General features: G+C 43.3%; 2 protein-coding genes across 2 annotated transcripts; one reads left to right on the forward strand and one right to left on the reverse strand.

The window, feature by feature from the left end:
- The first annotated feature begins 3 nt into the window (after positions 1-3).
- Positions 4-4,699, forward strand: prdm8 (PR domain containing 8). The gene is made up of 5 exons (XM_037781452.1): positions 4-202; positions 947-1,166; positions 1,707-1,935; positions 2,660-3,344; positions 3,874-4,699. Exons 1-5 carry the CDS (start codon positions 192-194, stop codon positions 4,262-4,264), a joined length of 1,536 nt encoding a protein of 511 aa, XP_037637380.1. The 5' UTR covers positions 4-191; the 3' UTR covers positions 4,265-4,699.
- A 2,142-nt stretch (positions 4,700-6,841) lies between these two features.
- gdf10a (growth differentiation factor 10a) lies at positions 6,842-12,316 on the reverse strand. The gene is made up of 3 exons (XM_037781365.1): positions 11,729-12,316; positions 8,841-9,952; positions 6,842-8,745 (listed from the first exon to the last, which is right to left on the reverse strand). The coding sequence occupies exons 1-3, from the start codon at positions 12,003-12,005 to the stop codon at positions 8,554-8,556; spliced, it is 1,581 nt and encodes a 526-aa protein (XP_037637293.1). The 5' UTR covers positions 12,006-12,316; the 3' UTR covers positions 6,842-8,553.
- Positions 12,317-23,536: the final 11,220 nt, after the last annotated feature.

Raw genomic sequence — 23,536 nt, forward strand, 5'->3', positions numbered from 1 at the left:
TGCGCTCTGTGAAGGGGATAAGTGGGAGTGAAGAGGAGAGGAGAGGAGAGGAGAGGAGAGGAGAGGACAGGACGGAGGGCGATTCAGTCGGAGAAGTACCGAGAGAGAGAGAGCATCTTTACGGAGCTCCGCTGCTGCTGCACCTGCTGCAACTTGCTGCCTTCATCATCACGGCACAAACATCCTCCTCCATGTCCAGCGGGTGAGTCCACATGCAACACTAGTAATGTCTGTTTTCTTCACAGGGATCTTTCTCTCAAATGGCATTATTTTTTAGACTGGCACCAGATCGTTGTGTTATGATGCTGGACGGTCAACTGTCAACATGTCCAAAGATAAAAAAAACCCTATAAAGAGTATTGATTGACCAGAGAGGGAGAAATAATCAATACTCACACAATCTTCCTGCGTTCATATTGTTGATAAATTAGGAAAAAAAAAGACACATTGAAGTTGTCCTGCAGCAGCAGCAGAGGAGGCAGTTGGGCTTCACGGCAGATGGGGAGACAAAAGGAGAAACCGAGTGAAAAACTGAGACAAAGGACGTTAGAAAGCATTTTGCCTCGACACTGGCTGCGTCTGCTTCACATTTGGGCTGCTTCATTTTAGTAGAAAACCAGTAAAATACAGTTGTATACATTATTTTTCTAATATCGACAATCCAGCATGGGATGAGAGCATCTGAATCCAAATCGGCACTAAGGGCACGTCAGACCACTACAACCTAGATTTGATCTCATATAACTCTGTTGTTCCTCTATATTTTGTTTGACTAACACAAATAATTACAAAATTACAGTTCTCATGATTTGAGTCTAATTCTATTAAAGACTATGAGCTATAGGCCTCGTGATTGTATCTTCATCTTGTAATAATAATAACTAAACCCTTGAAGCCTATATATTGTTTATACCTGCTCTTTCACTAATGTTGTGTTTTATTACAGTTTAATGATGGATCACTCTTTCCTGCCTCGGTCCATGTGGACCGGTGACAGTAAAGTCCTCCAGCATCCAGCGGACCTCTACACGAGCGTGGTCGTTACGCGCAGCATCCCTGCAGGCACGTGCTTCGGTCCATGCCTGCTCCAAAACACTTTCTACGACACCATCGCCTTCATAGCGCAGAAATCCTGCGACAAGAGAAACAAATCCTACGTGTTCAGGGTGAGTTGGACTGTACAGTCGTCATGCAACATGGACATTTGACCTTCTGTCTCTGAACAGCTTTGTTTTAGATAGTTATTAGATAACGCGCCTGCATGGTGAATTCAGACCATTTATTCCTTATTTTAATTTTGCCTGAATTTACTTACTATTTATTTTGTTTGTCATGAAGCTGCTGTTCATATCATATTTATTTTTGTGTATAGCTTATTTAGTATATTGTATATTGGTAGAAATTCTATTTTTTTATTCTTATTTTATTCTAACGTTTTTATCTATTCTTTTGTTATTATACTGTTTACTTGCACCAACAACACCAAAGCAAATTCCTAGTGTATACCTCTTACACCTGGCAATAAACACGATTCTGATTCTGATTCTGCTGTCTTGGGTATTAAAGGCACTGAGGTTCAAAAACGTGAAATAAATAATTTAGAGCGATTGTCACCTGCTGATAAACAATTTCATCTTTGATTATGTTTTTAGGGATTTCAAGCTTGTAGGAAAGATGTAAATTAAAATATGTGTTGGTGTCAACAGGTGGACCCCGAGGCCATGCGTAACTCTGCGCTGGTGCTGTCCTGGCTGCGGCTCGTGCAGGCTGCGCGTAATGGAGAGGAGCAGAACACAGAGGCCTTTCTGAAGGCAGGTCAGCTGTATGTGAGGACCATCCGGGACATCCGGCAGGAGGAAGAGCTGCTGGTGTGGTACGACCAGGAGCTGTCTCACCTACTGGGCTTCACAGACACCACCAGAGGATCAGGTGAAGGTGAGGCAGAGCTCTGTTAATGCCTTAGACATGGACTTTAAATATAAAGCCCCTCAGCACCCTGAGCATTTTCTCATTTAAAGGTTCCATATCGTGCTCATTTTCAGGTTCATACTTGTATTTTGTGTTTCTACTAGAACATGTTTACATGCTGTAATGTTAAAAAAAACAACTTTATTTTCCTCATACTGTCTGTCTGAATATACCTCTCTGTCTGAATTGCTCCGTTGACGGAACTGCAACAGAATTGTGTTGCTAGGCAACAGCTTGGGTCCTTGTGTACTTCCTGTTAGCTGATGACATTCACATACACACTGCAACCAGGAATAAACTGGGACACATTTAGAATGTTTACGTTTAAATCTGTGTAAAGGCTCTAAATATTGTATATTCGTGACATCACAAATGGACAGAAATCCTGACAGCTTGTTTCAAATGCAGAGTTTCTGAATACGGGCTGTGTGTATTTCCCTGTGGATTGAGCGTTTCCATACTTTCACAGTATTTAGATAGGACTTAAGCCTGCTTTATAATAAAATAAATAAAATATATAAATTATAAATTTTTATAATATGGGACCTTTAAAAGCAGCATATTGACTGTTTTATTGCAGTATGTACCATAATGTTTGACTTCTATGAGGATGTAAATTTATCTTAAATTATTTGTTATATGTGCATTTATCTATACATCACATCGTGAGATTTTCTTGTCTTTCTTTCAGAGTTCAAATGTGTTAGATGTCACCAGGTCTTCAAGAACGAGTACCCTTTCCTGGCTCACTGCCGGTTCCTGTGTACTCAAGTCAAGACTGACACCTGGAGCCGCGAGATCTACGAGCACAACAAGCACGTGGAAATAAAGAGGCAACACCGAGGAGTGACAGATTTCCACAACATCGCCAGAGATTTGGAACACAAGAAATCTGGCAACAACGAGGACGCAGAGATTTTCCCCAAGAGAAGGAAATACGAGGAAACTCTTCATCCCAGAGGACGGAAAACGGTTCTGTTGGAAAAAACGAATATCTCCAACGATGACAATATCACACCTCTGATCAATAATAAGGGTTACGATCAGCAGCAGGCAGCAGGAGATGCGTCTTCCTCTGCGGGGAAACTGAAAGCTGATAAGATCAAACCGGATCATTTGGGATGTAAGAGTGATGCTTTTACGCGCGACGGAGAGGTGGACGCGCGGCCGGAGGCAGGTGTTCACTCAGGTGTTCACTCAGGAAGCAGCAGCAGTGCGTTTTCTCTGGTCCTGTCCAGCAGTCGAGGAGAGCAGAGAAGTGCTTTCTGTAAACCGAGTAGAAGAAGTTCTCCTGTTGACCCCCAGGTTCATCTGAGCAGCTCTCCAACAGCCCCATCTAGCCGCCTAGAGGAGATGACAGACCGCTTCACCTCCAGGTCTGTTCTGCACTGTAAAATAAAAAAGTGTCAAATAATAAATAGTAATTATCTCTATATAATTAGCCTTTATAACTGTAATTTTACAAGAAATATTTTACTTTTAACATATATTTATTGTTAGAATAGTCATACACCGTAAATCTAAGACCATTTACATATAAATCACAAATGAAACATGTAATTTTACATTGTAAAACCCCAAATTTACATTAACTCAGAAGTTTTGCAAAATAAATCTGTATTTTTTACAAGAAATATTTTTAGAATTCCATGAAATCCTTTTCTTCTAACATAAATCAATTGTTAAAATAGAGTCATAAACCTCTAAAAAACAGAATAATTATCTTTAAAAATGATCAAGAAAAGCTTAAATACAGATAATTACGATTGTGATTACAATAAATACTGTAAATCTAAGACCATTTACATATAAATCACAAATGAAACATGTCATTTTTTACATTTTTTTCTGTCATTTTGAAATACAGACGAAAAATATAAAAACATTTTGTTGTTTTTTTTACAGTGTGGGATACAACAACCTGATGGCGTCCAACATCCTGAGCTCTGATTTACACACTGTGCCCGCATTGAACAACGCTTTCCATTACGCACCGCAGCACTGGTCCAGGAGCATTGGCGTCCAGCTGCACACCACAGCATCATCATCTCTCACCATCCTCCCACCGACCTTCACCTCGTTCGGCGTGTCGGTGCAGAACTGGTGCGCCAAATGCAACCTGTCCTTCCGCATGACCTCTGACCTCGTGTTCCACATGCGCTCGCACCACAAGAAGGAGTTCGCGCAGGAGTCACACGTGAGGAGGAGGAGGGAGGAGAAACTCACCTGTCCGATCTGCCACGAGTACTTCCGAGAGCGACATCACCTGTCCAGACACATGACTTCTCACAACTGAGACAAGATGGGACAAAAAAAAAAGCTTCAGCTATTTATTTCCCTAAATGATGCTCGTATTTAACAGGTTTAGACGAGACTTTGATGCGTAACAGTGAATGTAGGTATAGCTGTAAAGAAAATAGCAAAAACTGGACACACGTGGCCACCGTCCACTAGATGACGATAGAGGTACGTGTGAAGCTGATCTCACTGCAGTTTGTTGTCTGTCCTTTTAGCTCTGCTGACTGTGTGTGTGTTAGGTTGATGGTTACTTTTGTGCCTTATGGAACTCAGGAGGGAAGAAAGACGGAGAGAGATAATATGGAGGACAGCTCATGATTGTCATAAACAATCCTCTTATTCATCAGCTTTTCTCTGCTCTGGTTTGTACAAGAGATGTGGATTGAGTGTGTTTGCACATTCGGTTTGGAAATCTAAAATGATGAAAATGAAACAGACGTGTTGAGTGTTTTTGTTCCACCATTATGTCAGTTTTGCGTCTGCTCCAACAGGCGGCGACTGAGACCAACTTTTTTCTCTTTTCCCCCTGTAGATGATTCAATATGAAGAACATCTATAAATATGTTTGCTTTGTGAAGAGCCTGTCCTGAATGATATCAGTGTAAAAACAATACTAGTGTATGAACCAATGGCTCTCATCACTACTTGACAATATGAGACAAAACTGTTGTTTAAAAGATGCATCAATATCTGCATGTCATTTGAGATGTTTCACCCAACATTTCTGCATGCTATTCAGAGCTGGAAACAATAAGAGGCTGATTTCCAGGCTGTCACTCCAAAATGAAACCAAGTTTCATGCTTATCATTCATCTACAGACCTGGATGGAGTCCACATAACCCTTTGAATTTGTGATTTTTATGTTTCTCCACCCACAGCGAGAGGCTGACGTCCCATTCAGGTCAGGCTGCCGACAGATGGACATAAATAGCCGTCTCTGTTGCAGGTAAATGAGCCGGCAAGAAGGCATGAAGTTCATGGGAAAGTCATGCCTCGGCCAAGTTCAGTCACTCTGTAACATATAAGTGGGGATGTAAAGCCGACAATGCTGCTGTTATCTACTTTTATTTGAGTAACAGAGTTTATCCTCCAGTCTCTTCACACCACAAACTGATGATTTGTTTTATGTTGGGGACTGAAACCTACACAAGATGTGAAAAAACACCCAGAACAAATAACATGTTCATACCACTTATCTTAAACCCAAATAGTATTTGTTTCCAGACTAAAATGCACAAATTGGCTAAATAAAAGTTCTAAAAGTTATTTGGAAAAAATCTGTTTTTTTAAATAAAATAGCCAGTGCTCCACATGATTGAACGGGTGATTAAGAGACACAGTCTCTATTAAAGCTACATCCTAATGAACAGAACTATTAGCTCTCAGTATCCATGTGAGGAAAAAGCCATTTCAGCCCAGACACAGAAAATCCTCTGTTGTCTAATAATGGCTGTATTGCTCTCCTTTAATTGAACAGTCATCATGTGGAAAAACAAATATTGTTCTTGGTTCCCCGCTTGCCCCGTTCGGTTCTGGCTTTTAGGCATGTGGCATGGGCTCTGAACGCGAGCCTAGACTGCTGTGGTTTTCTCTGCTGGAATTGACCATTGTGAGTGCTCTCCTGTGACTGTGATTGCGGTTGACATGGGGTTCACTTTGTAACGGCAGACTGTGGGTCCGGACTGTAAAAGGGATCAGTCAGGAAATGAGGAAAAAAATGAACCTGGATGTGTTCATTACAATCGGGCCGGCCTACTCCTGAAGCTAAAACTTCTATTAATGTAAACATGATTTATAATAACCCTCATTAACGGTCATCATCATAATTTACATGGAGGTTAGACGCCATAAAGAGTGCGTTTGTACAAAGATTTTAGTTGCTGAACATTTCCACTTGTTCAAAATGGAGAAAACTGAATCATGCAGTATTTCAGACATTTCTGTCTCCCATCATCTGTCTCTCTCTGTAAATATGGATTAAAGATAATGTCTTTACTGCTTATCATCATCATAATGTTAGAGTACAACAGCAGCACACTTTGTCAGTGAATGCTCAACTTTTATTACCAAGCTAAAACAATAAGATGTCTTTTTTTATTTAATACTTACTGGTTTCGTATACGAAGTGTTCACCCTTCTTGGACGTTTTCATGTTTTATTGTCGCACAACATTGAATCCAATGGGATTTATTGTGGCTTTTTTGACATGGATCAACAGAAAAAAAACTCTATTTTAGTCAAAGTGAAAACAGATCTCTACAAAGTGATCTAAATTAATTACAAATATAAAATACATGTTTGCAAAAGTAAAAAAAACACCTAAATCATCACTGTCTGGTGCAGCAAGTTGGTTTTAGAAGTCACATAATTAGTTAATCCAGATGTTGTTGAGTCAACATCGCATGGATCTGTTTTCACTTGGACATTAAAGGATCTTCTTCTGTTGGTCAGTGTGAAAAAAGCCACATCAAAACACCTTTGATTCTTTGCTGTAAGACAAGAAAACACAATAACTTCCAAAGAGGGTGAACACTTTTTATAGTCTCTGTATATCTAATGGACAAAGTAATTCAGACAGGAAGGGTGGCACGATTAGTTTTTAAGGATGATAACAGGTGACTCCACGCTCAAAGACAAGCCAAAAGATTTATAGCATTATTCTCATCCGCAATAAACAGTATACGGGCTCAATCTTGTGTTCCTTTCCACCCCGTGGTTATTAAACGTCTCTGTCTTTGAGACAAAATCACTGTCCAGTCTGAAGCTTCAGAGCTGTTGTTGCTAACAGATGTGGTCCTCTGTGCCAACTTTTCCAGGCTCAAGGCAGAACCACCGCAGAGTAACGAGTTAATAATCAAAAGGCTCTCTCTGTCATTTCACTGTCAGTGTGTCACACTGTTTAGGAACCACATGGGCCACCTTCTTCCTCTTATGAATAAAAGTGACAAGCAGTTGACATAATCTGTCTGTAACCATCTGTTTAAAAAAAAAAAAAAAAGGCTATTGAGGAGAACATCCTGCGCTTGGAAATGTTCTGCGTTTGAATGGAGGGATCGAAATGGGGACCGCGTTTTGAAGTTCAAGTGGCTGACGTCCTAATAGGTGGCGTGCCTGCTTCCTCCGTCAACCATTAATCCACGGCAGCTGCATCGGCCACATTATTTGCCGGACAACAGGCGTCTGAGCCTTTGGTGTGGGGTAATAACGGGTTCAAGGGGCTTTAGGGGAATGTTGGCTATCTCTGAGTGGAACCTTTCCTGCTTTTGTGTGAAGTTATTTTGGAACAGTGGTGCCCTTTTAGGATTGTTTTCACAAAAAAAAAAAAAATCCCCCCCCAGGAATCAAACGTTACACGCTGTAATGACCAAGAATAACACAAAGTGTATGAAACAATAATATTCCAGCAAGAGCATTGGATTAAATTAGTTTTTTTTATTCTAATTTATAGAAGGCTACCTTTTCATAATTTAAACAATACACATGTACAAAACAACCATCTCATCTAAAATATAGTAATACATAACCTAGTAACCATGACACGTTATTTTTAACCAAGTTTCACATTCAAAAATAGAAAAATATTTCTGGTTTCATTATAACATTCTTGAAGTGTTATGAGGGGGTTGGTGGGTGCAAATGAATTCCAGATGCTCTCTACGATCCATTGGATATTTCCTTTTTAAGATACACACGGCAAGAATGTACAATAACCTCCCATTCTTGCAAACAGATGAACGTTGCATGTATGTACAATGTGGCTTGTGATTTGTTTCAAATTAACAACAGCTGTATGTAAAAATACGTTTCATAATCTGTCATCTGTGTGTGACTGTGTGTGAGCTGCCCGATGACACATCGATAAAGTCTTTTATTTATAGCCTTTGTGTCCAAAGAAAACATGAACGCAAAGTCACGGTGAGCTGTTTGAAAAGCAAAGTACATTCTGAGATAAAAGAGGAAATGAAATCCTCAGTATTATCTCAAACACAGAATCAAAACAACTGAGCTTCTTGGACATGTGGAGCCCTGACTTTACACGTGTGACTCTGCTCCTCTTGCCGAGGCCGACGCCAGACAATGTGTCTCTTCAAGTCTGCTGCCGCGGGACAGAAGAGATGGAAGTGATTTCTCTACAGCCTATGTTCCTCGAGGAATAACGACGGCCAAAGTGACTTTGTTTCTCCGGATCAGGAAACCACTTGACAAACAAAGGTATGGTTCTGTCTCCATTAGTCTCTCCAAGTTCACCCTGTTTTGTCCTCTGCCCCCCCGTTGACCTCCCCTTCCTATCTGCAGGAGCAGGACTGGACGGACATGTTGGGGTAAACCTTGAGCACTGGATTCCTGCATTCATCCTGGTAGAGCACAGCCAGAGGACTCATCTTCTCTGGGACGCAGCAGGGCTCGGGAACTCCGGGGATGATCCCGACGGCTCGGACTATGCTCTGGATGGTGGCGTGGTTAGACGGCCTCGCCACCTGGGAGAGTTTGAGTGGAAGAGAGAAAATCAATAAAAGGGAAAAAAACAACACACTTGCTCAATATAACTTGGTAATGCCATTTGTGCTCCTACCTTGGGCATGGGGAAGCCACATGTGCCAGCGCAGTAGTAGGCATCAAAGGCCTTGGGTGCGATGACCCACTCGCTCCAGCCAATGTCTGCGAAATCCACTCGGAGGTTCCTCCTGGAGCAGCCTCTGTGCTGGGTGTCGGCCCACTGCCTCCTTCTGGCCTTACGCATTGTTTGTTCATCAAAATGCAGAACGGGTGACTGAGAGTTAGCGTTCCCCTTGTGCTTTTTTCCTTCATTCCTCCGCTCAGGTTTTTGTCCGTCGTTGGTCGTCAGCACGCGACTGTCTTTGAGCTTTTTCTCAGTTGGGTCATCAGGTTTGAGCCCCTGTGATGTTCTTTCTCCTTCTTTGAGAACCCACGGTTCTTCTTTCTGCTCCACTCCTTCTTCCTCCTGGCTCTTTCTCTTCTTTTCCTTCCTACCTGATTTCGGTTTGAGTGCCAGGTACCAAGTGCTCTCCCAGAGGTCATCCTTCCTGTAGCCATCAGGCCTGTAGTCCACCTCGGGCAGCTCATTGTTCTCTATGGGGTCAAAGATCAGAGTTGCTTCCCTTCTCTCGCGTCCTTTCGACTCCGGTGAGGAGTTGGGTCTGTGAGAGGAATGCGAGGGCTCGTTGAACGGGTCATATCTCTGAAGGCTTGCCGCCACGCTGTTGGGCTCTGCCAAGGCTTGATCATTAGCGTACAGTAGCAGGTAGGGCAGGCTGCCTCCAGACAGCGCCCCCTCTGCTTTCCTCTGGTACTGCTGCCCTAAGTCCATCTCCACTGACACCAGGAGATGACCCTTGTCCCGTGCCTCCTTTATGACCTGGGTCACATCTTTCATCTGCCACACCCCTCTCCTGTGGGGGTGGAAGGTCACATTGCCTAGGAGCGACCCCGTTGACCCAGATCTGACCTCTGACCCAGAGGAGACAGAGCGAAGGAGCAGGCTGACGGACGGAGGCGGGTGGACGGCCGAGGAGCGACAGGACGGGCTTTTGAAGCGTTTACAGAACCAGGGTTTTTGATGAGGGCGCCGATCGAGCAGGAAGTGGAATGTGGCGGACAGGATGACCTCTGAGTCCTGGAGGGTCGTAAGGTTTAGTCTGTACACCGTCCTGTAGTCAGAAGAGTCTGTAAAGACAATCAATCAGTCAGTGGCAGTCAGTCAGGTGAACAATTAAACCTTTTTTTTTAATCCACACAATGAGGTTTGTAAAACCAAGATTCGAAGCTTGACATAAAAGATAAATCAGCTCACAGGTGCGTCTATGTTCTAAAAGTTTAACATTCAAGTTAAATTAGCTAAAAGTAGATTTATATGTTCCTTTTGGTTGTTGAGCAGACATATTTGGCACAACTAGGTGATAGTAACCAGGAGTTGTACCTTATTTGAATTTATACTTCTCCACTGTTATTTAACAGTAATCTAAGAAGAAGGAATGCCTGAAAAAGGAACCAAGAATTTAGTATCAAATTGCACTAAAAGCACTCCTGCTGCGGTTTAACACCTCTGCTCGTTCTGTGTTACATGACTGAGCTGTGCGGCTGGTATAGGCGGCTGCATGCCTTGGTAGGAGTTCAGAAGGTGCCCTTAAGAGGAACCAGACTCTGGGGATCTGACTGGCTGGCTGGCTGGCAGTGGTGGAGGGGGGGTCGAGCAGCAGAGAGCTACATATTCATGATGAACATTAACTTCAACAGCAGAGTTATTGTTCATTGTGTAAGAGTTCAGCGGAAGTATGGGCTGACTCAAGAGATATACATTACCTCGGATTCAGCCTGCATATGGAAGTGCTTACCTCAGTTTCTCTTAAAGCTTCCCCCTTAAGCCTAATACAGCCAGCACTGTCTGCCCAGACACCAAGACATAATCAACTGTTTTAACAGATCTAACATTGTTGTGAAAACTCTCTCACATCCCTCCTTGGATTACACTGCGGCCTCTGCAGTAAAAATACACACGTGTTATGATATGCCATCCGAGAACTATGTGGGATATAAATGTCTGTGAGTTGTGTTTATAAAAACAGCATCAGACAGAGAGGAACGACTGTGCGTTAAGCCCCCCTGACTCCAGGACGTGGAGTCACACATGTCCTGGAGCCACAACAGGAACGCAGGAGCCACGACAATGACCCTTTGCGGCGCGTAAAACTTGCCACTGAGGTTTCACAGTGTTGGAGCTGATGCGCATCGCTCTGCAGGGAATCGCATACATTCTTGTCTGTCTGTCTGTCTGCGGTTAATTGATCAGAAGTGGGCACACAGCTGCTGCCACAAACACACACATCCCAAAATCATTTCAATGCATTCTCAGACTGTTCCAAAACAATCCGACCTATTTGGAGCGTCTGGCCGAGCAATGCAGCCCCACTGAGTGCTTTGCACTTTTAATAACCATCAATGGAGAGGATCAGGGCAGCTTTCCGACTACTACATTTATATTTTTGTGCCGGATTACTGGTTGCACTAATGGCTCAGGCTTTTTTTGGTTCCATACTGAACTCTAAATTGTTGCGAAACCTATTGTAAGATTAGATTTATTTTTGTAAAGACTTATTTTATACAGTATACATATTGTATTCTGCTCTTTATGTTAGATCTGGAACTATATAATTTGGCGCACCTTACTTGCTTGTAAAGTGAGTGATGATTAGGATTGGCGGAGTGATATGGAGTAAGAAGTGATGTGCCACCTTTTGGTTATGGGTATTTAATTGTCCTATAGGCTTGAGTTGAGACATTAAAGTGGATCCTGTTGCACAGACGAAGCTCTTTCTTTACCCACATCAGCCCTACAGTAGTTTAATTAAGTAACAACTAAGTTTATAGTTAAGGCAGCGAGAAGTCCGCCTCACACTATCAATTGCGCACTGAAGGAATATGTGAATCAATGTGTCCACGCACCTTGGCTGGCTCGGAAACTCCTCGCAGTGTTTCCCTCTCTGAGCCGGGCATCCCTGTTGTATTTCTCGTACAGTTTGGACATGTGCTGGGAGACCATGTCCTGATCCAGATCATCTGAGAACGGGTCCGCTGATGATGATGATGATGGCTGGAGGAAGCTGCTGTCCTCCTGTGCGCTCCCATGAGACGTCATGATCCGGACTGATGCGGCACCCAGGAAACAGTTAAACATCAACAGGAACAGGTGCGAGGAAATCATCATACTCAGGGCTGTCATTTATATAAGTGATGAAATGAATACAACAAATCCAAACAGTGCAGAAAAATGTCCCAAAACGACCCAAGGTGGACTTTAAAGAGGCGCCAAATCAATCCAGACTAAAAAAAAAAAAAGGCTGTGCGTAAAAGTTCCTCCTCTCCTCTCACTCTCACTCCTCTCTGTGTGTCAGACTGATGCTGAATGGGTTTTAGTCCGGGCAACAGTTGGAGCTGCTACTTTTACACTTGCCTGTCTGTGTGAGCGCCAGAGGCTTGAGGGGGTTATACTGGAGCGGTGAGAGGCGCTGACGTATCTGCTCCTGTCAGCCAACGAGGTCTCTGCAGAGCAGCACAGCCAGAAGTGGAGGTCATGATGCTGACCCCACACCCTCCTCCTCCTCTCTTTGATGATGATGTTGTTGATGATGATGATGTCTTCCTTATGTTTTGCATCGGTGGAGCAATATAACATTGATCCAGTGGCTTTGGCACAGTGTTTTAAGTGCAGTACTTTGTTTGTTTAGCACTGGTCAGACAAAAGCCACTGTGCTTTTTTCCCCCTTTTTTGGCATAGTAATTCCACCTCACAATTTTTCCAGCTCACCACATTATTTCCAGTAACCACTTTTGACATGCTCTCAGTCACACATAATTTGCATAGAAACACCTACAATAATAGTCTGACCAACCACCCAAGGGCCATTGTTAGCGACAGTGATCCGCATTTTGCACAGAGTTTTATGAGTGTGTGTGTGTGTGTTTCCGTCGAGTTTTGTAGTGAAAGGCTGTGGCGTAGCTGGAGGAACTTATAGTGTGATTATATTCTTTGTATTGCCGTTTTCAAGCCTGTTTTTTATTTTCTCTTGTGCGTATGTATTTTTTGTACGTGTGTGTACATGCGACTTGTTTCCAGTGTGTGTCTCTGGTGTCTGGAGCCCTGTACAAACAATGCTTGTTTTGTGGGAAGTGGTGGTCTCCAGCAGAGAGGCTGTAACTAGCTGGGCCTCTCGGGTCACTCTCTGCCGCTACTCACACACACTCACACGCACGAGCACACATACAGAGAGCTACATAGTACTTTTCTGGCCCCCAAGGGCCCCACAGGATACTCCCTTTCACTACGTTCCACACCAGCGACAGGTCTTAAATCTGGACTAGATGTTTTTGAAAGTGTGTGTGTGTGTGTGATAGCGGAGGAGCGGAGTTTTGCTCAAGTGGCATGGCTTTGTCAGAGCACACAAACACATGGATGCTCTGCCGTTTTCCCATACCATGTGTAGTTGTACTCAAATATGATTAATCGTTGTGGTTATTTGTTTGAGAACACGCAATGCTGTTTTCCGCTTGGTTTAAGTGTCATCTTTGAAAATCACTGTGAGAATGAAGAGCGGCATTTGAGAATGACCACTCTGTAAAACTAACCCCCCCCCCCCGGCGACACAAACAGATATTGAAAGATATACTGTTGTTTCTTTGGAAACCAAACAATAATTGCCCAACAGTGAGCTGTCGTTCTCTGTCATTAACAAGCCATTAAAAGCCCCTTGTCATTATGACAGCATGGGAGTATCTAGTTGCGGTTCTCTGAAGTATCGCATGGAAAAAAACAAGGAGACCTTTGCATTTTAGACACAGACCGGCCACTATCTATTCAACAAAATGCAGGAGTTTACACTGAAATACCTCAACATACGTGCGAGCAGGGAGAGAGGGAGGAGAGTTAAAGTGATATCTGAAACCAGGGTCATAATAAATAGTCCTGGGGAGGAGACAGCCCAATACAAGATGAAGCGTGAGGACGACAATGTGAAATGGCTTTGACCTCTAACCCTGAATATGTAGGGCAGTGTGAGATTAATGTTAGGTATTATCTACAATAATGTTCCTCTCTCCATCACGACTGCGAGGACATGCAGCAGCATCACGGTGATCTAATGAGATAAAATAACCCAGCAGGACAGAGAAACCGCTGGTAAATGTTTCTCCAGAGATCTCAACCAGGCGCATAATCTAAGGCTACGGTTACACGTGTCATTTCAGTACGACTTTAATGTTTTTTGTCTGAAGTGCGGGCGTATTAAGTGACAGCTTGTAGTGCCCCAAAAGTGGGATGTTGCTACTGGATCTTCAAAGCCACACGTGGAAGCAGTCAGACTCACACTGAGATCCCACACGTTTTGATTTTGATGAATACAGCCACATCAGACGCTTAACAGACACTTTCAGGCCAAGTGTGGACACGCAGCAGTGTGATGTTAGAATCAGAAATCACAGCGTGCATCAGTGCACCATCGAGCTGAAAGAGACATGAAACAGAAGTTACCAGCTGGAGGCAATGTGGATTGTTGCGTAACTGATCTATTAGTGATGTGAGTGGCTACTGCCCATTGATCTCTGCAGCAGCAGCGCTGCACTGTGAAGCCTGCTGTATGTGACTACTAGAGCTGTGTTAAAGGGCCGCGGTGTGTTATAGTTTGTTCAACATGGAGGTCCCCCTCGTAGGGCCATCCAAAGCAAACAGGAGTTGTGCTCAGCTCTCTGTGGGAGCGTGAGGAATTAACATGCCCGTGTTAGTGTGTGTCTGCGTGTGGTGGTTGGTTCTGGAAATGCTCCTAGTTTAACACCTTTGCATGGCATTGGGTGAGACTCTCTGGTTCCAGAGCTCGGCAGTGGGGGTCTGATAGATGTTTGTGTGTGGGCACGGGGGATTTGGTATATGGATCGACCATTGGCCGGTCATCTTCTCTAGTGACTGACGCTGTCATGGTTTGTCCAAAAAGAACAGAACTGTGCACGTATGTGGGACGGACTGACTGGCAACGTCTTGTGCTCATAAAAATAAAGAAGGGGTAGTTTGAGCCAAATGTTCTCATGCTGTATATCCTCCAGGATGTTTACAGCTGCTGTAGGTGACTTGCCTGTGTGTGTATACCTCAGGAATATTTTATGGGTGGACAAAACAACAGGTCACACTCTAACGTACAAGAGGTCACTCAGGATTGGAGGGGCTCGAGCGGAAAGCGCCAATGTCAGTTAAAAGGCTGTTTTAAGACTTTTAGGATCCTGTTATGCAAACACCCGGGCAAAAACCGCTGCCATCTAAATCACTGCATTGTTTTTTAGCTTTCTCTTTCTTGGAAGCATTACATTAAAGGGTCAGGTCACGCAAATTGTGAAAAAAACTATTATGGGAAATGTTTGCTTTCTTGGTGAGAGTTAGATGAGAAGATCGATACCACTCCTTATATATATATATATATATATATCTGTATGCTAAATATAAAGCTAAAGCGAGCATAGTAATTAGCTTAGCTTAGCATAAATACTGGAAGCAGGGGGGAACAGCTAGCCTGTTGCAGTCTAGACTAAAGGATTCTGCCTACCAGCACCTCTAAATTATACTAATTAATGCATTATACACTCACCAGCCACTTTATTAGGCACACCTGTTCAATTGCTTGTTAACACAAATAGCTAATCAGCCAATCACCGTGCAGTAACTCAATGCATTTAGGCATCTAGAGGTGGTGAAGACGACTTGCTGAAGTTCAAACCGAGCATCAGAATGGGGAAGAAAGGGGATTTAAGTGACTTTGAACCTGGCATGGTTGTTGGTGCCAGACGGGCTGGTCTGAGTATTTAAAAAACTACTGATCTACTGGGATTTTCACGCACAACCATCTCTAGGGTTTACAGAGAGTGGTCCGAAAAAGAGAAAATATCCAGTGAGCGGCAGTTGTGTGGACGAAAATGCCTTGTTGATGTCAGAGGTCAGAGGAGAATGGGCAGAGTGGTTCGAGATGATAGAAAGGCAACAGTAACTCAAATAACCACTCGTTACAACCAAGGTATGCAGAATACCATCTCTGAACGCACAACATATCGAACCTTGAAGCAGATGGGCTTCAGCGGCAGAAGACCACCCGGTACTAGCACCGGACACTTTATTAGGTACATCTTGTACTAGGTACATCTTGTATTAGGTACATCTTGTACCTAATAAAGTGGCCAGTGAGTGTATATAATTTGTGTAAAAACAAGAAGTTGTTGTTGTGGTGTCTTGTCATCACCACGGTCTCACAACCAACAGAGGATTCAGGAATCACTGGCCTGACCCAAGAAATAGTCCAGTGCATAACCCCCTTGTAAAACCACAACTATACACTTTACGCCTGCTGGCTGTAGCTGCATATTTAGTGTACAGATATGAGGAATGGTATTGATCCTCTCATCTAAATGTTGGACAGAAAACAAATGAGCATATTTCCCAAAATGTCAAACAATTCCTTCAACTCTTGTGCTACACATGCAAGCAGTTTTGCCTTTATTTGTCCAAGATTTGAGATCTGGAAATCTCAAAATGTCACAACTCTGAGATTTCTGCTTCCTACTCGATACAATTTAGTATGAAAGGAATTTTGTTTGTGGTGCTGACAAAGATGAAAAATTACATTTAAAAGATCAACAGCAACATATCTTTCCGGTCTTAATTTCTGGAGATAAGATAAGATAAGATAAGATATACTTTATTGTCCCACAGGGAAATTTGTCTTGGGCTCCAGGCCACTGCATCACACAACATACCAAAGTCACAATGTAAATACGCGCATAAAACATGGATCATACATACACTCATGCATGAACGTTCATATGTTGAGTGTGAGACAGTAGTTCTTTAAAATAATAAAATGTAATAAAAGACAAGAGAGACACTTTGGTGTTGAATTCTGCCACCACAATCACCACAAACAAAATTCCATTGTACTGACGAGGAGGCAGAAATCTTCGTGACAGCAAATAAAACCAAAACTATTTGCGAGATACCACTAGTGGTAAGTGTTTTTTTTTGGATGAACTAATCCTTTAATGCTTATTGGTGGCAAAGAATGCTTTGCGTCAGCAGGATACCAGACTGTCTCCACCTGGAGATCCATGTTTTTTGGCCGGATTCAGACATTGTGACCTAACAAGGAGACACAGGTTGAAGGGTTATGAAAGACTCAGTAATCCCACCACGTCAATGTCATCCACTCCACCCTCGTAGGTAGGTGTGCGAGTGTGAGAAAGAGCAGGAGCTTGTTTTTGTGTGTGTGACTATGGAGACTATAGTTATGCTAGGGGCTGTAACTCTGTGACCCATTCACATGGTTAATAAAACATTCATAGAAGCCGAGGAATGTTATGGTTTTTTTTGTGTGAGTGTGCATGCATGTGCAGACGAACATGTATGTGTGTGGGCATGCATGCATGTGTGTGAGAGAGGGAGAATGTGTGTGTGTGTGTGTTCTTGTGTCTGTGATGTTGGGCCTCCTGCAGTGACCCCACGGAGTGCACCATTCTGTCCGCTAACAAAGGGCCGGCTGTTCCCCCCCTGACTTCAACCGTGGACTGCTCCGACACCGCCGACCGTTCGCCGCCGAGCTAACCAAATATTTCCCTTCCTGCTCTGAATTTGTCTCAATAAATAGATTTGTGTTTTGGGGTTTTCTTTCTCCTCTGGCTCTTTGCCTTTGATAGACGACTCCTGCACACACAGGTGGCCACGTAATCTATTTAAACCCAAGTTCATAACAGGAGGACAGAACTCACCTCATGTGACATCCTGACTTCTGTATGGAAAAACCATCCCGCAGTGCACCGAGAGTATTATTTCATGCTTAATTGACATCTGACTGATTCATTTTGGTTCACTTCTGTCCTCACAGCCCGTGGCGAGGTACAGAGAGACGCATTGTGCTTAAGATCTCGCTGAGTATTTTCTCTGAGCGTGGCTCAAACCACTTGACAGGAGGGCTGATCGGTGATTAAGGAAAATAAATGGAATATGTGTGTCAGTGTGTGTTTCAAACACCCGCAGGACTGATGTCCTTTCCCAGGTCTGACATACAGCCTTTGTTCTGTGTCTCCATCTCTCAATGACCACGTTATTCACCGGCAGAAACATCAATGTCGTACTATGAACCTCGACTAATAGCTGATAGCTTATTATTTTTTTTGTGGTTCGCATTCATGTCGTTGTTTCTGTGCCAAATAGAATTGCCCCCATGACGGCCTTTTTTAATATTAGATATTGTTCTAATACCGTTATCGCTTATCCATTCATATAATCCAGTCTCCAGTTAGACTTATTTTACAGACAGAACCAAGCGAGCCGTTCTGAAGTGACTGAGTGTGCAGTGTTAGCTGGGAATGCAGAATATTCTAGAGAGAGTGCGATTTGAGCTGTGACTGGCGGTGTTGTGTTTACTCTGACGCCCATGATATTCATTACAGGCTGCGCTGTGTGCTGCTACTTCCTGAACACGTCCCATAGGCCCGTGACCTTCACCTCCACAGGCTGCCCTTAAACCCCATTGGGCCGGAGCCAGGATGGAGGAAATTGCGCTGGGAGATTGATTGGCTAAATCCTTTAATTATTCGGATTTCACAACGGGGCCCGGGCGACTGTGCCTTTGGTAGTCGACTGCGTCAAGCAAAGATGGGAATGTTTTGGCCGTCTTGACACACCAGACTGTGTTTTTGTTTTATTTTATCCTAAAATTCAAGTGAAATTTGAGGTTTTATTTGAGGAATGGGAATTGCAGCAGGTTTCATAATATTGACGGAAAACAGAGAGGAAACACTTGGGAATGATCTCGAGTGTTTTAACTGTAAAACAAATCAAAGGGCACTTATTTGTCACTTCCTCCTCACATCACATTTCTTGTGTTTTTAAACTTGAGTTCTGAGATGGGAAGAATGGACGGAGAGTGTTTCTTCAGTGGGATGTGATCGTTTTGTGCACACATGCATGTTTGTCCTAATAGAATGTGATATGCCCACACACAGTCAGTACAATATCCTGCTGAGATTTACATGGGGTTTGTTTCTGTTGGGCTGACTTTTACCCAATGGCCTCAAGGTTCCTCAAAAAAAAAAGAAGCCTGTTATCCCACAGCTCCGGCTCTCTAAAGAAAGCAGATATGTAATACGTGTTAGGAATATGATGGCAGGGTCTTTTCATAGCTTGATGGATCTGTCAGATTGACCCTTGCTCTAATTTGCTTCTGTCTCCATCATTTAGCAAGGCGGTGTGTGATATTTCCCAATAAATTTGCCCTCCTTGCAGAGTAATAACTGCAATATCTATTTCCCATTAGCGGGGGGTTCAGGCCTCCTGTCGCTCTGCGGGCTGTAATTGGACGTGACCATTGCTCCGGTGATGTCATGTTCAGGAAGAGGAAAGCCCGGTAGTGGTAAGTGACTGATTACTGAAAGGTAGGGACGTATAGAGATCGAAAAGAAACGTGTTGTTATATTTCCAAGTCATGTTGAATCAGTTTGATATTTCATGGTCCTGGCACTCGTTGAGTAAACATTTCATCTATTGAGTCTAATGGGATCTATTGTCTCTGGTGGTGTTACAGGCAGGTCAGTCAACAGACTAAACGTACAGTATGAGAGACTGAGAGCCATGTATATATTGTCAGCCCTGGAAAGCCTGCTGTAAGGTCAAGGCCAGAGCAGCGGTGGCCAATCTCACAGGAACGCAGATTCAATTAATATCAGCCGAGGCCCTTTGTTGATAACTTCCAGGTTTTAAACAAAGTGAACCTTCAGGTTTCACTGCGTTATTGCTCCCATTCTGGCATCAGACTAGAAGACGGGAGGGAGGGGGGGGGGGGGACTTTGTTTTTCATTAACACAGGGAACCAGCACCACAACATGTTCGGGAGAACGTCAAGACGTTTTTAGAAAAAAGTGTTCATAGGGAGCGGATGCTGGAAAATATCAAAATTGCACAATGAAAGAACATGGGGATATGAAGAAAGCTGATATGTGAATTCTTAACTGTCAGGTTGATCTGGTTAAATCAAATTGTCAAATTGTCCACATCACAGCTGGAGAAGGAAAAGCTGAATTCACAATACCATGTCATAAAAATCTGTATTTTGTTTTACGCTTTTTCCTTTTTACTGTCTGCTGTGGGTAATTTACGGCTTATTGTTCCCCTATTTGGTCACTTTCTTTCATTGTTTCAGGATATTGGCATTGTGAATTCCTTTGCAAATCAGTTTGGTTGACGCTGTATTAGTAATAGTCCAAAGGAAAATAATGTGCTTTAGTAATTTACCAATCAATGTCTCAACACTAGCCTTTCTCCCTTTTTTCTTCACTCATTTTCTTGCGTGTTTCTTTCTTCCTTACTTTGGAAGGAAGAATTGTCAGCTTTTTCTCTTTCTTTCTTTGTCTTTCTCTGGCTTATATCCACTTTTAGTGTGTGTGTGTGTGAGTGTGTGTGTGTGTCCAATCAGCAACTTAAATGTCAATGATAGATTGCCTCTAGTTTTGGTTAGTGAACAGGAAATGCTAAAAGGGTTTTGATAACTGATACGTCTGCTAGTTGTGTGACTGCTCCTGAGTTGTAGAGAGCGCAGGGGGTTGTGTAGAATAAGATGTTGGCTGCTAAAGTTTCGGACGTGGTTAAACTGAACAATGGCAAATTTCACGTTACCTTACTTTTACGGTTCACTGGAGCCTACATGATCGATGGTCCCAGCCCACCTTATCATAGCCTTTGCGTATAAAATCTAAATATTATTTATGAATGGTTTCGGATGTTGCGGACACACAGGCTGTTAACATTCAGTCTCCATGTAAACTGAAACCTCGGTCCTGGTTCAGAGTCCTTCTGATTCACAAGGCATTTTTCTGAAATGAATGGACTTCCCCTCCTGACACGGTGGGAGCGGCAGGGGAGCGGTGTCAGATGTTACAGCGCATGTTTATATACTGGGTGTGCATGTGCGCATGTGTCTGCGTGTGCTTGTGCTGCAACCGTGACTGCTTCCAAGGCTGCGGACCATGAGGTCTTCACGTTATGTGTCTCTCATACCATCACAGACCACAATCCTCCAATTCAACTGAAAAGCATCCAAACCATGGGAATCAAAGAATAACAGTCTGACCTTGAGGCTCCACTGTGAAAATGTGTATGTCTGAACACTCACATGCACACTTCTCCTCATGTACTCTACCTGATGTACCACAGACATGACGTAGATTTGAATATGAGACGTCTGATGTCATGTTTGGCAGCTAAATAAGTCTGGGGCAAGAACAATATTTTGTCCAACAAGACATTACGGTGATTCGACTGTAATGGGAAATAAGCTAATTTGTTGGAATTGAAACACTGTGAATCTGTATGTTTTTACCTTCTGGATGCAGTGAGTATAACTTGACGCCCTCACTATTATTTAAGGAGTTTTGTCCTGGAAAAGCCATTAAATATCAATTATCGTTAAATGAGCATGTGTAAGAGTAAGCAGTAGCTGTGATCTCACCAACACATCCTTTTTTTTTAATAGAGTTGTGGGGCCATATTAGGGAGATAAAGCTGTAAGGGGAGTGCAGATTGGGTCATGACAGTGTCAGGGGTGAGACATGTGGCACACACCAGAGTATGTCTGCTAACACCCAGACGTCTGCTGTGCCACACAGAGCTGATTGTTCCACAGCCATGGGCCCTTCCATTCAGGACGGAGCCCTATTCTCCGGTCCATCCCGGGCCCAGAGAGGACTCCCCGCTCCTGGGGTGACTAATGCTGAATGACAGGCAGACACTGATCAAAGCTGCTCCTGGAAGCCCTCCTGTCACAGTTCGGAGGGGGGCAGAGAGGAGACGATAAGTGGAGAGACAAGAGCAGTATGCCCGGTCTGGACCTTGGCCAGATATCAGGGATCAGACAGCATGGCTGGACTTTATTAGCTTCATCGCAGACAATGCACTCTCCACGGTGGACCTCCACCATTGCCAGATTATCTATTCTCTCTTTATAGCCCGGTGGCCCAGAGCCACACCACACTGGAGCTCTGGAGCCGTGAGGTGGAGAGATGCCTGGTTAATAGACGCTGGCCTTTACACTTTTGTCTTCTTACTTTGCACATACCTCAGACACATGCCTCTCCAGAGTGTTTGCCATACTTGTCATGCCAAAGTTCCACCGTAAGGTTCCTATTTTATGCTTTATAAAATATCCATTTGTAGAGCGTAAAACCACAGATTCAACTTGAAAAGCAGTTCTCAGATTCCCATTGAGGTTGCTCTGTTAGTTTGATGTGCCTCGAAGGCAGCAGGCGTGAGAAGCTTTCACGAAACATGATTGTGTGAAGGTCTTTGGCAGTCGGAGGAAAAATATGTCTGTGCTTTTGCATTTCTGTCTGTGTGTGCATACGTATGCATCTTAGTCCACTGAATATCCCCTCTGCATATCTTTCAAGTCAAAGCTAACCTCACTGAGCTACAGATGAAATAAACTCCTGTTTGATTTTGCCTTTAAAACATGTTTATATTTATAATATAAAGTGAAGTACAACATGGTATATCCTGGGAGCTCACTTTCCTCCCATGTTACTCATTCTGGAGCCAAAGAAAACACTGTGCTCGGCCTGGACTGCTACTTGCAGCTACGCTCTACCTTTCCCTATCAGTACACTTGGTGAAAAGTGTGTGTAAACACTTCTTTTCCACACTTTTCCGCCTGTCATTAATCTGCTGGGCAACGTGTTTTTGGTCAAATACCTTTGTGAGATTGTCTGTTTAAAGAGATAAAGTGGGATTTGCCACGAACTCACAAAATCTTTGTCTGAACTACTCCTCACCTCTGCTGAGGACACAAGAACTGTCTCAGCTGTATGACGGAAATCGAGGCTTTTGCGCAATCAGTGGAATGGGAATAGTGCACACGATGAGGAGAAAATTGCTTCAGGGGGTTTATGAGCTTAATAAGTATCTTGATTTGACACTGCTTTGATGCCTGTCTTGTTGTTTCCACTACAGAGGTGAGGTTAAGGTATAGGAAGTGCTTTGTGACCTCTGTGTTCTGCGCCTCGAGGCAGCCCTTACACTGAGCAGCACCCGGCGCTGGAGCTCGGTGGCATTAATTGCTCGTATAGGAGCTCTGCGTTCAGAAAGCCCTTGATGTGATGGATGAATCAAGGGCACGGAGCAGCACTCTGGGCCCCGATTGTGTTTCTCTTCTGTCACCACATTGCCAATACAAACCTGGACAGGCAAAGACAAACAGGAGAAAGGCCAATAAGTCACTCTCGCTCTGAAAAGAACCAGCAGCTACATATAGCTTGTTAGGCTGTGAAGCAGAGGGACAATTAATAATTATGTTTTACCTTATGGGCTGAACACATCAATAATGTTAATGTACTGCTCTGTGACTAACACCATTAGTAGGCTAATCGTCATTGGCAGTCGTAAATGTGGCTTTTCTCCAAACAATCCCATTTGTTGGGGTCATGGGGTCACAAAGTGGATCCATTAAGTGTGTAAACAGGAAATAAAACCATCCTTCATATACTTATGTGTGTGGCTGAAAATGCCCTTGACCTTCCTCCTCATTGGCTTCATGCACAGAAGGTAAAAACAATCCAATATTCTGCTTTACGTCTCTCATCATATTTCATTATATCATTAGGACTGTTTATGCTTATGTCATTATTCCCTTTTTTTTTTTTTACAGAGCCTGGAGGAATAGCTCAGTGTTCAAATATTAC

The sequence above is a fragment of the Sebastes umbrosus genome, chromosome 10, assembly GCF_015220745.1.
Source record: "Sebastes umbrosus isolate fSebUmb1 chromosome 10, fSebUmb1.pri, whole genome shotgun sequence".
Taxonomy (NCBI): Eukaryota; Metazoa; Chordata; class Actinopteri; order Perciformes; family Sebastidae; genus Sebastes; species Sebastes umbrosus.

Bases quoted from the DNA above. Each gene is read 5' to 3' on its own strand.
- gdf10a (XM_037781365.1), bottom strand. From the start codon at position 12,005: ATGACAGCCCTGAGTATGATGATTTCCTCGCACCTGTTCCTGTTGATG. The intron at 9,953-11,728 runs GTGCGTGGACAC...TTGTCTTTACAG, and splicing joins GAGTTTCCGAGCCAGCCAAG to ACTCTTCTGACTACAGGACG. The intron at 8,746-8,840 runs GTAGGAGCACAA...AAACTCTCCCAG, and splicing joins GTGGCTTCCCCATGCCCAAG to GTGGCGAGGCCGTCTAACCA.
- prdm8 (XM_037781452.1), top strand. The intron at 1,936-2,659 runs GTGAGGCAGAGC...TCTTTCTTTCAG, and splicing joins CACCAGAGGATCAGGTGAAG to AGTTCAAATGTGTTAGATGT. The intron at 3,345-3,873 runs GTCTGTTCTGCA...TTTTTTTTACAG, and splicing joins ACAGACCGCTTCACCTCCAG to TGTGGGATACAACAACCTGA.